The sequence below is a fragment of the Zingiber officinale genome, chromosome 2B (assembly GCF_018446385.1).
Source record: "Zingiber officinale cultivar Zhangliang chromosome 2B, Zo_v1.1, whole genome shotgun sequence".
Taxonomy (NCBI): Eukaryota; Viridiplantae; Streptophyta; class Magnoliopsida; order Zingiberales; family Zingiberaceae; genus Zingiber; species Zingiber officinale.
Window position 1 is genome coordinate 123,558,654 of NC_055989.1, and position 16,715 is coordinate 123,575,368.

A 16,715-nucleotide genomic window follows, 5' to 3' on the forward strand; every position below is an offset into this window, starting at 1 on the left:
TTACCTAATAGGTGAATTAAGAAAAAAAAAACTATCTATCTTCAAAATTAATCTAGCGAAATATACCCACCCGAATCATTAAAAAAATAAAAGCACATTTAAAAAACAAAAGTAAACCACGAGGAAGTTTGAAAAGTACTGTACTTCCTTCTATTTTTATTTTGATTTTCAAACACACATTTCGATATGCTTTAGTTTCGACAATTAATGAATAATAGGGTTTCCTAATTTCTTGTCAAATTAAACAAAAATAATAAATCACATTGCTAATTGGATTATCCTTAGTTGTCGCCAAATCGAAGGAAACTACAAGATCAAACACCGAATCATTAACGAATGTGAGTTGGTTGCTATAATTATAAATAATCACCTCCTCTTCCGTATATCATCCACAAGGACAAGAGAGATATTCAAAACCACGGATCATAATGCTTAAGTTTTGACAATTATAGTAAGTTTTTCTAATTTGTTGTCAAATTAAACCAAAAATAACAAATCACATACCGAGTAGTTGCTAATTGGAGACTATAAATAAGCACCTCTTCTCTTCTGTAAATCATCCACAAGGAAAAGATAACGTTCAATTACTGCACCAATGACCTCCATCTTTTTCTTCTTTCTCTTTGTTTCTTTTCTCTTGTTCGCTAAAGGGGCTGCCTGCGACGAAGAGCTTAAAGCATACATTGTTCACGTCGAAGATCAACCGGATGTTTCCGCGTATGATGGAGACTACTACACCTTCCTTTTGGCCGGAACATTAGAGATCCAAGAAGATGATGCGGCGTCGCGGGTTATACACTCCTATCGGAATGTTATGACCGGCTTCTCGGCGATGTTGACGGAGAGGGATGTGGCGGCCATGTCGAAGGTCGACTGGTTTGTGCGCGCCGTTCCGAGCTTGGTTTACCGTCCGTTGACCACCCACACGCCCCTGTTTTTGGGGTTGCGCCACCGCACTCACAGTGTGTGGAACGCGACCAACATGGGGGAAGGCGTCATCATAGGCGTCCTTGACTCCGGCATCACCCCTGGCCACCCTTCGTATAGTGACCGCGGCATGCCGCCTCCTCCACCCAAGTGGAAGGGACGTTGCGACTTAGGGAACGTGTCGTCATCGACCGAGCAGTTCTGTAACAATAAGCTCATCGGCGCCCGATCCTTCGTCAACTATAATCGGTCCGGGAACGGATCGATGGATTCGCCTATTGATAACGATGGCCACGGTACTCACACGTCTAGCACCGCCGCCGGAGCATTCGTGAAGCGCGCTAATGTGTACGGGCTAGCCAGGGGAGTGGCGCTGGAGTGGCCCCCCTTGCGCATCTCGCCATTTATAAGGTTTGCGCGAATGACGAGTGTCAGGCGCACGACATACTCGCTGGGATGGACGCCGCAGTGGAGGACGGTGTGGATGTGCTTTCAATCTCGCTCGGTAGTGACCCTAGTCCATTCTACCGCGACCCAATTGCGATCGGCGGTTTTAACGCCATGCGCAAGGGAGTCTTCGTCAGCTGCTCGGCCGGCAACTCGGGGCCGTTTAATTCCACCGTATCCAATGACGCGCCATGGTTACTCACTGTGGCGGCCAGCACTATGGACCGTGAGTTCTTGGCCACCGTAAAGCTTGGCGACGGCAGCGAGTTCCACGGCGAGAGCATCTACCAGCCGCAGGGATTCTCATCGAAGAAGTATCCTCTCGTGTTCCCTGGCGGCGCTTCCACCTTATGTCTCAACGGTTCCCTTAACGGTATCGACGTGAAGGGAAAGATTGTGCTCTGTGACCGCGGCATCAACGGGCGGATCGAGAAGGGGGAAGTCGTCAAGCAAGCCGGTGGCGCCGGCATGGTGCTTGTCAATGCACCGAAAGACGGCTACAGCACTATCGCCGATCTCCACGTACTGCCGGCGTCGCACATTCCCTATGCCTTTGGACATAAGATCAAGGCTTACATCAACTCATCCTCCCTCCCGACGGCCACCATTGTCTTCAAAGGCACCATTACCCATGTGCCCCACTCTCCGGCGATAACTTCCTTCTCCTCCCGTGGGCCTAGCCAAAATACACCGGGGATCCTCAAGCCCGACATCACCGGCCCTGGTGTCAGCGTCCTTGCTGCTTGGAACACACAAATATTCAATGTCATCTCCGGCACCTCTATGTCCTGCCCCCATCTCTCCGGCATCGCCGCCCTTATCAAGAAAGCCCATCCCGACTGGTCGCCCGCAGCTATCAAATCTGCCATAATGACGACGGCCTACGTAAAAGATAACACCAACAACCCCATCTTTGACGAGAGGAACCTTCCAGCCGACCTCTTCGCGGTGGGAGCCGGCCACGTCATGCCTCTAAAGGTCCTTGACCCGGGACTCATCTACGACATCTCTCCGACGGACTATCATCCATACCTTTGCGGCCTTGGCTACAGTGTCTCCGATGTGAGAATCATCGTCCACCGCAAAATCAACTGCTCGTCGATCAAGAGCATCCCAGAAGGAGAGCTCAACTATCCTTCCATCACCGTCCGACTGCCGACGAATGAGGCAAGGACGGTGACCTTCACAAGGACCGTGACCAACGTCGGCAAGGCAGCAGCGACTTACTACGCAAAGTTAGACGTGCCCGATGTGGTTTCGGCACGTGTAGTTCCGAGAAGCTTAACCTTCGAGAAGGTTAATGAAAAGAAGAGCTTCAAGATTAGTTTCAAGCGAAGGAGTGACTATGGGGCGTCGTCACCGACTGTTGAAGGGCAATTGATGTGGGTTTCCCAGGCGAGGAGTGTGGTCAGAAGTCCAATCTCCATCATCCTGGAGTGATGATGATTTATATAAAGCAAAGGAAGCTATTAATTCCCCATATGTATATTAATTATCATATTCTTATTCATGTATATACATCTAAATTTATGAATATTGCATGGACAAGCATTTATCCCTTTTTTTCATTTTGTAAAAATTTTAAATTATAATTCATGTCTGTTTTATTTGTAATTATTTCTTATACTATTAAAATAATTTTACAATATCTCTTGGCTCTCTTGAACAATAGATCATGCTACCTTATTTTACTTTAACATTCTTACTCTTTAGAAATTATTGCCTAATCTATTTGATCTACTTTTGTGGGCATAATCAATCTCATCTTTCACCATGCTTTGTCACTTTGAATGATTGAATCACGTAACATATTTGGCTCGCATCTCAATATATTTAGCTCATTTAATCGACTCAAGTGGGGATTTAGAGTCAATACATTTTCATATATTTTTGTCATATCTTATTCGCATAACTACATACTTTTTCTACATTACAAGAAAACCTACAATTAACAATCCAACTTTTAGTGACCGAATATTATTTAGCCCACAACTTAGTGACGTAATTAATATTCTGTCATTAAATTTCCATTGCTAATTGTTTATGTCCCTTATTTAGCGATGAAAGTTTAATTCCGTCGCAAAATTATTGACGAAAAATAAAATTCATCATAAAATTTGCCACAGAAATGAAATTTCATCTCTAATTAGCGACATAATTAAATTTCAGTCATTAATTTTGCAAATTTTGGGTTTTTCCAGCCCGACTTTTCCCCTATCTCACTGATCTCTCTCCCTGATCGCCGACGTCATCCTCTCGGCACGCTGTCTTCTCTATAGTCCTCAAGTAACAATAAGACCGGTGGCGTCGATAGAGGGGGTGAATATTAACTCGTCGCTTTTCTTTGACTCATTTTGTCGTGTCCGTTCTATCAAAGTTAGTTGCAATGGTATATAATAAAAACAATAATGAACGAAAACAGATATGCGGATTTACTTGGTTCCTAACCCCCAGGGTCAATACGTCAAAGGCTTAAGTACGAGAGCCGCCCACCCACTAGTTTTTCTCCTATCTGAAACTTTTCTGGTGGTGGAGAAACCACTTATTGATCTAAATCACAAGCACAAAAATAATAAGATAAAGTACGATTTGTAAATACAAACAAACTTCGGTGGCGTTTGGTTTAGATGTTTGGGAATGAGGGAATGGATTCATTTCTAAACTTGTGTTTGGTTAATGGGAATGGAATCAAGATTTTGGAATGAAATCAAAAAACTTGGGGTTTGAGAGAATGGGAATGAGAATTAAGTTTTGGACGAAAATACCCTTAGTATATATGCTCAATTTTTCTTTCATTTCACTCTCTCCTTATTTTCTCTCCTCATTCTTTCATTACATTTTCTCTCTCAATATACTTTCTCTCTCCTTATTCTCTCTCATCACACACACACACTCTCTCTCATCATTTTCTCTCTATATTCTCTCTCATCACACCCACACCCTCTCCCATCATTTTCTCTCTCTTCGTTCTCTCATTTTTTCCATCATACTTTCTATCTCATCATATTTCTCTCTCCTCATTTATCATCATATTTTCTCTCTCCTCATTTATCATCACATTTTCTCTCTCAATATACTTTCTCTCTCCTCATTCTCTCTCATCACAAATTCTCTACCATTTTCTCTTTAATCACACACTCTCTCTCATCATTTTCTTTCTCTTCATTCTCTCCTCATTTTTTCATCAGACTTTCTCTCGAATTATACTTTCTCTCTCCTCATTCTATCATCACATTGTCTCTCCTCATTCTCTCTCATCACACATTCTCTACCATTTTCTCTCTATATTCTCTCTCATCACACACTCTCTCTCATCATTTTCTCTCTCTTCATTCCCTCCTCATTTTTTCTTCATACTTTCTCTCTCATCATACTTGCTCTCTTCTCAATCTCTCTTACCATACTCTCTCTACATTTTCTCTCATCACATCTTCTCTCTCTTCATTCTCTTCCATCACACTCTCTTCTCATTTTCTCTCATCACACTTTCTCTCTTTTTATTTTTTCCCATCACACTTTCTCTCTCATCATATTTTCTCATCTTACTTTTTCTCCTCAATCTCTCATTTTCTCTCATCATACTTTCTCGCTCTTCATTTCTTTCCCATCACTCTTTCTCTCTCATCATACTTTTTCTATTTTCAATCTCTCCTATCACGTTCTCTCTCCTCATTTTCTCTCATCACACTTTCCCTCTCTTCATTTTTTCTCATCACACTTTCTCTCTCATCATATGTTTCTCTCACATTCAACTTTCTCTTCCATCTAATTTTTTCTCTTATGTTCCTCTAAGGGTAAAAAAGAAAATTTAGGTTCATTCCGATTGAAAATATTCAACTAACCAAACATTATTTTTAAGAATGATACCCAAGCTCATACCCATTCCCATTCCACAATACTATGACACCCATTTCCATTCCGATTCCTAGGAGAGAACCAAACGCCACCTTAGTTAACGACTGATCTAGAAGTCCCGAGCACAGCGCAACGCACCCCTCCTAGATCGATTGATTTGAGGTTGATTCTAGTCCGATTTGCTAGATGGATGGCAAGCAAATGTGTGATTATGATTTTCCCTTCTTATTGTTAATTCTTCTCCTTTATCTAAAATTCATACTAAGATTCATACTTGCCCCAACTTTGTGGGTTACAAAATACAAAGTAGAGTGTTAATCCAAAAAATACTGTATATTATATATATCATTTACTGATATCCTCTAAAGTGGGCTATTGTTTCTTATAATAATTCATATTTGTTCATATAGCTTTTATTAATCTGGAGGAAAAATATAGTCTTTACTCAATTTCCCTTTTATTGATTCTTATAATAACTTATCCTTTATGCTAAAAAAACAATTACATATTTATGTTTGTACAATCTGGTGCACATACCCTCGAGGATGTTATTTATAATTTTTTATACGGTGACAAATATTGTCCGAGCAAGACGACTATCCCTGCTATAGAGAAGAAAATCTTCGGGTCATGACAATCGCTTACTTCCAAGTCGAGCAATGCTAGAACATCTAGATTATCCCAAAAAAATATTAGTAGTAGTCTATCTTCAAAATTAGTTATAGAAAACTCTGACACATAAATTATCAAGAAAATAAAATTGAAAAAATCAATTAAAAATATATAGTGTAGTAATAAATTTAGAGGAGCATAAAGAGATTTAAAATTTAAATATTAAATGGGACAAATAACTAAGTAGTGATTAACTTCTAAATGTAGATAAGTCTTGCTTTCGATTTACCTAATAGGTGAATTAAGAAAAAAAAAACTATCTATCTTCAAAATTAATCTAGCGAAATATACCCACCCGAATCATTAAAAAAATAAAAGCACATTTAAAAAACAAAAGTAAACCACGAGGAAGTTTGAAAAGTACTGTACTTCCTTCTATTTTTATTTTGATTTTCAAACACACATTTCGATATGCTTTAGTTTCGACAATTAATGAATAATAGGGTTTCCTAATTTCTTGTCAAATTAAACAAAAATAATAAATCACATTGCTAATTGGATTATCCTTAGTTGTCGCCAAATCGAAGGAAACTACAAGATCAAACACCGAATCATTAACGAATGTGAGTTGGTTGCTATAATTATAAATAATCACCTCCTCTTCCGTATATCATCCACAAGGACAAGAGAGATATTCAAAACCACGGATCATAATGCTTAAGTTTTGACAATTATAGTAAGTTTTTCTAATTTGTTGTCAAATTAAACCAAAAATAACAAATCACATACCGAGTAGTTGCTAATTGGAGACTATAAATAAGCACCTCTTCTCTTCTGTAAATCATCCACAAGGAAAAGATAACGTTCAATTACTGCACCAATGACCTCCATCTTTTTCTTCTTTCTCTTTGTTTCTTTTCTCTTGTTCGCTAAAGGGGCTGCCTGCGACGAAGAGCTTAAAGCATACATTGTTCACGTCGAAGATCAACCGGATGTTTCCGCGTATGATGGAGACTACTACACCTTCCTTTTGGCCGGAACATTAGAGATCCAAGAAGATGATGCGGCGTCGCGGGTTATACACTCCTATCGGAATGTTATGACCGGCTTCTCGGCGATGCTGACGGAGAGGGATGTGGCGGCCATGTCGAAGGTCGACTGGTTTGTGCGCGCCGTTCCGAGCTTGGTTTACCGTCCGTTGACCACCCACACGCCCCTGTTTTTGGGGCTGCGCCACCGCACTCACAGTGTGTGGAACGCGACCAACATGGGGGAAGGCGTCATCATAGGCGTCCTTGACTCCGGCATCACCCCTGGCCACCCTTCGTATAGTGACCGCGGCATGCCGCCTCCTCCACCCAAGTGGAAGGGACGTTGCGACTTAGGGAACGTGTCGTCATCGACCGAGCAGTTCTGTAACAATAAGCTCATCGGCGCCCGATCCTTCGTCAACTATAATCGGTCCGGGAACGGATCGATGGATTCGCCTATTGATAACGATGGCCACGGTACTCACACGTCTAGCACCGCCGCCGGAGCATTCGTGAAGCGCGCTAATGTGTACGGGCTAGCCAGGGGAGTGGCAGCTGGAGTGGCCCCCCTTGCGCATCTCGCCATTTATAAGGTTTGCGCGAATGACGAGTGTCAGGCGCACGACATACTCGCTGGGATGGACGCCGCAGTGGAGGACGGTGTGGATGTGCTTTCAATCTCGCTCGGTAGTGACCCTAGTCCATTCTACCGCGACCCAATTGCGATCGGCGGTTTTAACGCCATGCGTAAGGGAGTCTTCGTCAGCTGCTCGGCCGGCAACTCGGGGCCGTTTAATTCCACCGTATCCAATGACGCGCCATGGTTACTCACTGTGGCGGCCAGCACTATGGACCGTGAGTTCTTGGCCACCGTAAAGCTTGGCGACGGCAGCGAGTTCCACGGCGAGAGCATCTACCAGCCGCAGGGATTCTCATCGAAGAAGTATCCTCTCGTGTTCCCTGGCGGCGCTTCCACCTTATGTCTCAACGGTTCCCTTAACGGTATCGACGTGAAGGGAAAGATTGTGCTCTGTGACCGCGGCATCAACGGGCGGATCGAGAAGGGGAAGTCGTCAAGCAAGCAGTGGCGCTGGCATGGTGCTTGTCAATGCACCGAAGACGCCTACAGCACTATCGCCGATCTCCACGTACTGCCGGCGTCGCACATTCCCTATGCCTTTGGACATAAGATCAAGGCTTACATCAACTCATCCTCCCTCCCGACGGCCACCATTGTCTTCAAAGGCACCATTACCCATGTGCCCCACTCTCCGGCGATAACTTCCTTCTCCTCCCGTGGGCCTAGCCAAAATACACCGGGGATCCTCAAGCCCGACATCACCGGCCCTGGTGTCAGCGTCCTTGCTGCTTGGAACACACAAATATTCAATGTCATCTCCGGCACCTCTATGTCCTGCCCCCATCTCTCCGGCATCGCCGCCCTTATCAAGAAAGCCCATCCCGACTGGTCGCCCGCAGCTATCAAATCTGCCATAATGACGACGGCCTACGTAAAAGATAACACCAACAACCCCATCTTTGACGAGAGGAACCTTCCAGCCGACCTCTTCGCGGTGGGAGCCGGCCACGTCATGCCTCTAAAGGTCCTTGACCCGGGACTCATCTACGACATCTCTCCGACGGACTATCATCCATACCTTTGCGGCCTTGGCTACGGTGTCTCCGATGTGAGAATCATCGTCCACCGCAAAATCAACTGCTCGTCGATCAAGAGCATCCCAGAAGGAGAGCTCAACTATCCTTCCATCACCGTCCGACTGCCGACGAATGAGGCAAGGACGGTGACCTTCACAAGGACCGTGACCAACGTCGGCAAGGCAGCAGCGACTTACTACGCAAAGTTAGACGTGCCCGACGTGGTTTCGGCACGTGTAGTTCCGAGAAGCTTAACCTTCGAGAAGGTTAATGAAAAGAAGAGCTTCAAGATTAGTTTCAAGCGAAGGAGTGACTATGGGGCGTCGTCACCGACTGTTGAAGGGCAATTGATGTGGGTTTCCCAGGCGAGGAGTGTGGTCAGAAGTCCAATCTCCATCATCCTGGAGTGATGATGATTTATATAAAGCAAAGGAAGCTATTAATTCCCCATATGTATATTAATTATCATATTCTTATTCATGTATATACATCTAAATTTATGAATATTGCATGGACAAGCATTTATCCTTTTTTTTTCATTTTGTAAAAATTTTAAATTATAATTCATGTCTGTTTTATTTGTAATTATTTCTTATACTATTAAAATAATTTTACAATATCTCTTGGCTCTCTTGAACAATAGATCATGCTACCTTATTTTACTTTAACATTCTTACTCTTTAGAAATTATTGCCTAATCTATTTGATCTACTTTTGTGGGCATAATCAATCTCATCTTTCACCATGCTTTGTCACTTTGAATGATTGAATCACGTAACATATTTGGCTCGCATCTCAATATATTTAGCTCATTTAATCGACTCAAGTGGGGATTTAGAGTCAATACATTTTCATATATTTTTGTCATATCTTATTCGCATAACTACATACTTTTTCTACATTACAAGAAAACCTACAATTAACAATCCAACTTTTAGTGACCGAATATTATTTAGCCCACAACTTAGTGACGTAATTAATATTCTGTCATTAAATTTCCATTGCTAATTGTTTATGTCCCTTATTTAGCGATGAAAGTTTAATTCCGTCGCAAAATTATTGACGAAAAATAAAATTCATCATAAAATTTGCCACAGAAATGAAATTTCATCTCTAATTAGCGACATAATTAAATTTCAGTCATTAATTTTGCAAATTTTGGGTTTTTCCAGCCCGACTTTTCCCCTATCTCACTGATCTCTCTCCCCGATCACCGACGTCATCCTCTCGGCACGCTGTCTTCTCTATAGTCCTCAAGTAACAATAAGACCGGTGGCGTCGATAGAGGGGGTGAATATTAACTCGTCGCTTTTCTTTGACTCATTTTGTCGTGTCCGTTCTATCAAAGTTAGTTGCAATGGTATATAATAAAAACAATAATGAACGAAAACAGATATGCGGATTTACTTGGTTCCTAACCCCCAGGGTCAATACGTCAAAGGCTTAAGTACGAGAGCCGCCCACCCACTAGTTTTTCTCCTATCTGAAACTTTTCTGGTGGTGGAGAAACCACTTATTGATCTAAATCACAAGCACAAAAATAATAAGATAAAGTACGATTTGTAAATACAAACAAACTTCGGTGGCGTTTGGTTTAGATGTTTGGGAATGAGGGAATGGATTCATTTCTAAACTTGTGTTTGGTTAATGGGAATGGAATCAAGATTTTGGAATGAAATCAAAAAACTTGGGGTTTGAGAGAATGGGAATGAGAATTAAGTTTTGGACGAAAATACCCTTAGTATATATGCTCAATTTTTCTTTCATTTCACTCTCTCCTTATTTTCTCTCCTCATTCTTTCATTACATTTTCTCTCTCAATATACTTTCTCTCTCCTTATTCTCTCTCATCACACACACACACTCTCTCTCATCATTTTCTCTCTATATTCTCTCTCATCACACACACACTCTCTCCCATCATTTTCTCTCTCTTCGTTCTCTCATTTTTTCCATCATACTTTCTCTCTCATCATATTTTCTCTCTCCTCTTCTATCATCATATCTTCTCTCTCCTCATTTATCATCATATTTTCTCTCTCCTCATTTATCATCATATTTTCTCTCTCCTCATTTATCATCTCCTCATTCTCTCTTATCACAAATTCTCTACCATTTTCTCTCTAATCACACACTCTCTCTCATCATTTTCTTTCTCTTCATTCTCTCCTCATTTTTTCATCAGACTTTCTCTCGAATTATACTTTCTCTCTCCTCATTCTATCATCACATTGTCTCTCCTCATTCTCTCTCATCACACATTCTCTACCATTTTCTCTCTATATTCTCTCTCATCACACACTCTCTCTCATCATTTTCTCTCTCTTCATTCCCTCCTCATTTTTTCTTCATACTTTCTCTCTCATCATACTTGCTCTCTTCTCAATCTCTCTTACCATACTCTCTCTACATTTTCTCTCATCACATCTTCTCTCTCTTCCATCACACTCTCTTCTCATTTTCTCTCATCACACTTTCTCTTTTTTTATTTTTTCCCATCACACTTTCTCTCTCATCATATTTTCTCATCTTACTTTTTCTCCTCAATCTCTCATTTTCTCTCATCATACTTTCTCGCTCTTCATTTCTTTCCCATCACTCTTTCTCTCTCATCATACTTTTTCTATTTTCAATCTCTCCTATCACGTTCTCTCTCCTCATTTTCTCTCATCACACTTTCCCTCTCTTTATTTTTTCTCATCACACTTTCTCTCTCATCATATGTTTCTCTCACATTCAACTTTCTCTTCCATCTAATTTTTTTCTCTTATGTTCCTCTAAGGGTAAAAAAGAAAATTTAGGTTCATTCCGATTGAAAATATTCAACTAACCAAACATTATTTTTAAGAATGATACCCAAGCTCATACCCATTCCCATTCCACAATACTATGACACCCATTTCCATTCCGATTCCTAGGAGAGAACCAAACGCCACCTTAGTTAACGACTGATCTAGAAGTCCCGAGCACAGCGCAACGCACCCCTCCTAGATCGATTGATTTGAGGTTGATTCTAGTCCGATTTGCTAGATGGATGGCAAGCAAATGTGTGATTATGATTTTCCCTTCTTATTGTCAATTCTTCTCCTTTATCTAAAATTCATACTAAGATTCATACTTGCCCCAACTTTGTGGGTTACAAAATACAAAGTAGAGTGTTAATCCAAAAAATACTGTATATTATATATATCATTTACTGATATCCTCTAAAGTGGGCTATTGTTTCTTATAATAATTCATATTTGTTCATATAGCTTTTATTAATCTGGAGGAAAAATATAGTCTTTACTCAATTTCCCTTTTATTGATTCTTATAATAACTTATCCTTTATGCTAAAAAAACAATTACATATTTATGTTTGTACAATCTGGTGCACATACCCTCGAGGATGTTATTTATAATTTTTTATACGGTGACAAATATTGTCCGAGCAAGACGACTATCCCTGCTATAGAGAAGAAAATCTTCGGGTCATGACAATCGCTTACTTCCAAGTCGAGCAATGCTAGAACATCTAGATTATCCCAAAAAAATATTAGTAGTAGTCTATCTTCAAAATTAGTTATAGAAAACTCTGACACATAAATTATCAAGAAAATAAAATTGAAAAAATCAATTAAAAATATATAGTGTAGTAATAAATTTAGAGGAGCATAAAGAGATTTAAAATTTAAATATTAAATGGGACAAATAACTAAGTAGTGATTAACTTCTAAATGTAGATAAGTCTTGCTTTCGATTTACCTAATAGGTGAATTAAGAAAAAAAAAACTATCTATCTTCAAAATTAATCTAGCGAAATATACCCACCCGAATCATTAAAAAAATAAAAGCACATTTAAAAAACAAAAGTAAACCACGAGGAAGTTTGAAAAGTACTGTACTTCCTTCTATTTTTATTTTGATTTTCAAACACACATTTCGATATGCTTTAGTTTCGACAATTAATGAATAATAGGGTTTCCTAATTTCTTGTCAAATTAAACAAAAATAATAAATCACATTGCTAATTGGATTATCCTTAGTTGTCGCCAAATCGAAGGAAACTACAAGATCAAACACCGAATCATTAACGAATGTGAGTTGGTTGCTATAATTATAAATAATCACCTCCTCTTCCGTATATCATCCACAAGGACAAGAGAGATATTCAAAACCACGGATCATAATGCTTAAGTTTTGACAATTATAGTAAGTTTTTCTAATTTGTTGTCAAATTAAACCAAAAATAACAAATCACATACCGAGTAGTTGCTAATTGGAGACTATAAATAAGCACCTCTTCTCTTCTGTAAATCATCCACAAGGAAAAGATAACGTTCAATTACTGCACCAATGACCTCCATCTTTTTCTTCTTTCTCTTTGTTTCTTTTCTCTTGTTAGCTAAAGGGGCTGCTTCGCGACTAAGAGCTTAAAGCATACATTGTTCACGTCGAAGATCAACCGGATGTTTCCGCGTATGATGGAGACTACTACACCTTCCTTTTGGCCGGAACATTAGAGATCCAAGAAGATGATGCGGCGTCGCGGGTTATACACTCCTATCGGAATGTCATGACCGGCTTCTCGGCGATGCTGACGGAGAGGGATGTGGCGGCCATTTCGAAGGTCGACTGGTTTGTGCGCGCCGTTCCGAGCTTGGTTTACCGTCCGTTGACCACCCACACGCCCCTGTTTTTGGGGCTGCGCCACCGCACTCACAGTGTGTGGAACGCGACCAACATGGGGGAAGGCGTCATCATAGGCGTCCTTGACTCCGGCATCACCCCTGGCCACCCTTCGTATAGTGACCGCGGCATGCCGCCTCCTCCACCCAAGTGGAAGGGACGTTGCGACTTAGGGAACGTGTCGTCATCGACCGAGCAGTTCTGTAACAATAAGCTCATCGGTGCCCGATCCTTCGTCAACTATAATCGGTCCGGGAACGGATCGATGGATTCGCTTATTGATAACGATGGCCACGGTACTCACACGTCTAGCACCGCCGCGCGCTAATGTATACGGGCTAGCCGGGAGTGGCCGGTGGAGTGGCCCCCCTTGCGCATCTCGCCATTTATAAGGTTTGCGCGAATGACGAGTGTCAGGCGCACGACATACTCGCTGGGATGGACGCCGCAGTGGAGGACGGTGTGGATGTGCTTTCAATCTCGCTCGGTAGTGACCCTAGTCCATTCTACCGCGACCCAATTGCGATCGGCGGTTTTAACGCCATGCGTAAGGGAGTCTTCGTCAGCTGCTCGGCCGGCAACTCGGGGCCGTTTAATTCCACCGTATCCAATGACGCGCCATGGTTACTCACTGTGGCGGCCAGCACTATGGACCGTGAGTTCTTGGCCACCGTAAAGCTTGGCGACGGCAGCGAGTTCCACGGCGAGAGCATCTACCAGCCGCAGGGATTCTCATCGAAGAAGTATCCTCTCGTGTTCCCTGGCGGCGCTTCCACCTTATGTCTCAACGGTTCCCTTAACGGTATCGACGTGAAGGGAAAGATTGTGCTCTGTGACCGCGGCATCAACGGGCGGATCGAGAAGGGGGAAGTCGTCAAGCAAGCCGGTGGCAGCATGGTGCTTGTCAATGCACCGAAAGACGGCTACAGCACTATCGCCGATCTCCACGTACTGCCGGCGTCGCACATTCCCTATGCCTTTGGACATAAGATCAAGGCTTACATCAACTCATCCTCCCTCCCGACGGCCACCATTGTCTTCAAAGGCACCATTACCCATGTGCCCCACTCTCCGGCGATAACTTCGTTCTCCTCCCGTGGGCCTAGCCAAAATACACCGGGGATCCTCAAGCCCGACATCACCGGCCCTGGTGTCAGCGTCCTTGCTGCTTGGAACACACAAAAATTCAATGTCATCTCCGGCACCTCCATGTCCTGCCCCCATCTCTCCGGCATCGCCGCCCTTATCAAGAAAGCCCATCCCGACTGGTCGCCCGCAGCTATCAAATCTGCCATAATGACGACGGCCTACGTAAAAGATAACACCAACAACCCCATCTTTGACGAGAGGAACCTTCCAGCCGACCTCTTCGCGGTGGGAGCCGGCCACGTCATGCCTCTAAAGGTCCTTGACCCGGGACTCATCTATGACATCTCTCCGACGGACTATTATCCATACCTTTGCGGCCTTGGCTACAGTGTCTCCGACGTGAGAATCATCGTCCACCGCCAAATCAACTGCTCGTCGATCAAGAGCATCCCAGAAGGAGAGCTCAACTATCCTTCCATCACCGTCCAACTGCCGACGAATGAGGCAAGGACGGTGACCTTCACAAGGACCGTGACCAACGTCGGCAAGGCAGCAGCGACTTACTACGCAAAGTTAGACGTGCCCGACGTGGTTTCGGCACGTGTAGTTCCGAGAAGCTTAACCTTCGAGAAGGTTAATGAAAAGAAGAGCTTCAAGATTAGTTTCAAGCGAAGGAGTGACTATGGGGCGTCGTCACCGACTGTTGAAGGGCAATTGATGTGGGTTTCCCAGGCGAGGAGTGTGGTCAGAAGTCCAATCTCCATCATCCTGGAGTGATGATGATTTATATAAAGCAAAGGAAGCTATTAATTCCCCATATGTATATTAATTATCATATTCTTATTCATGTATATACATCTAAATTTATGAATATTGCATGGACAAGCATTTATCCCTTTTTTTCATTTTGTAAAAATTTTAAATTATAATTCATGTCTGTTTTATTTGTAATTATTTCTTATACTATTAAAATAATTTTACAATATCTCTTGGCTCTCTTGAACAATAGATCATGCTACCTTATTTTACTTTAACATTCTTACTCTTTAGAAATTATTGCCTAATCTATTTGATCTACTTTTGTGGGCATAATCAATCTCATCTTTCACCATGCTTTGTCACTTTGAATGATTGAATCACGTAACATATTTGGCTCGCATCTCAATATATTTAGCTCATTTAATCGACTCAAGTGGGGATTTAGAGTCAATACATTTTCATATATTTTTGTCATATCTTATTCGCATAACTACATACTTTTTCTACATTACAAGAAAACCTACAATTAACAATCCAACTTTTAGTGACCGAATATTATTTAGCCCACAACTTAGTGACGTAATTAATATTCTGTCATTAAATTTCCATTGCTAATTGTTTATGTCCCTTATTTAGCGATGAAAGTTTAATTCCGTCGCAAAATTATTGACGAAAAATAAAATTCATCATAAAATTTGCCACAGAAATGAAATTTCATCTCTAATTAGCGACATAATTAAATTTCAGTCATTAATTTTGCAAATTTTGGGTTTTTCCAGCCCGACTTTTCCCCTATCTCACTGATCTCTCTCCCTGATCGCCGACGTCATCCTCTCGGCACGCTGTCTTCTCTATAGTCCTCAAGTAACAATAAGACCGGTGGCGTCGATAGAGGGGGTGAATATTAACTCGTCGCTTTTCTTTGACTCATTTTGTCGTGTCCGTTCTATCAAAGTTAGTTGCAATGGTATATAATAAAAACAATAATGAACGAAAACAGATATGCGGATTTACTTGGTTCCTAACCCCCAGGGTCAATACGTCAAAGGCTTAAGTACGAGAGCCGCCCACCCACTAGTTTTTCTCCTATCTGAAACTTTTCTGGTGGTGGAGAAACCACTTATTGATCTAAATCACAAGCACAAAAATAATAAGATAAAGTACGATTTGTAAATACAAACAAACTTCGGTGGCGTTTGGTTTAGATGTTTGGGAATGAGGGAATGGATTCATTTCTAAACTTGTGTTTGGTTAATGGGAATGGAATCAAGATTTTGGAATGAAATCAAAAAACTTGGGGTTTGAGAGAATGGGAATGAGAATTAAGTTTTGGACGAAAATACCCTTAGTATATATGTTCAATTTTTCTTTCATTTCACTCTCTCCTTATTTTCTCTCCTCATTCTTTCATTACATTTTCTCTCTCAATATACTTTCTCTCTCCTTATTCTCTCTCATCACACACACACACTCTCTCTCATCATTTTCTCTCTATATTCTCTCTCATCACACACACACACTCTCTCCCATCATTTTCTCTCTCTTCGTTCTCTCATTTTTTCCATCATACTTTCTATCTCATCATATTTCTCTCTCCTCATTTATCATCATATTTTCTCTCTCCTCATTTATCATCACATTTTCTCTCTCAATATACTTTCTCTCTCCTC

The 16,715-nt window shown here is 41.6% G+C and overlaps 1 protein-coding gene and 2 pseudogenes across 1 annotated transcript; all 3 read left to right on the plus strand.

The window, feature by feature from the left end:
- Window positions 1–595: 595 nt before the first annotated feature.
- Window positions 596–2,814, plus strand: LOC122048635 (annotated as a pseudogene).
- A 3,907-nt stretch (window positions 2,815–6,721) lies between these two features.
- Window positions 6,722–8,938, plus strand: LOC122048636 (subtilisin-like protease 4). The gene has a single exon (XM_042610178.1). It carries the CDS (start codon window positions 6,722–6,724, stop codon window positions 8,936–8,938), a length of 2,217 nt encoding a protein of 738 aa, XP_042466112.1.
- A 2,620-nt stretch (window positions 8,939–11,558) lies between these two features.
- Window positions 11,559–15,063, plus strand: LOC122048637 (annotated as a pseudogene).
- The last annotated feature ends 1,652 nt before the right edge of the window (window positions 15,064–16,715 follow it).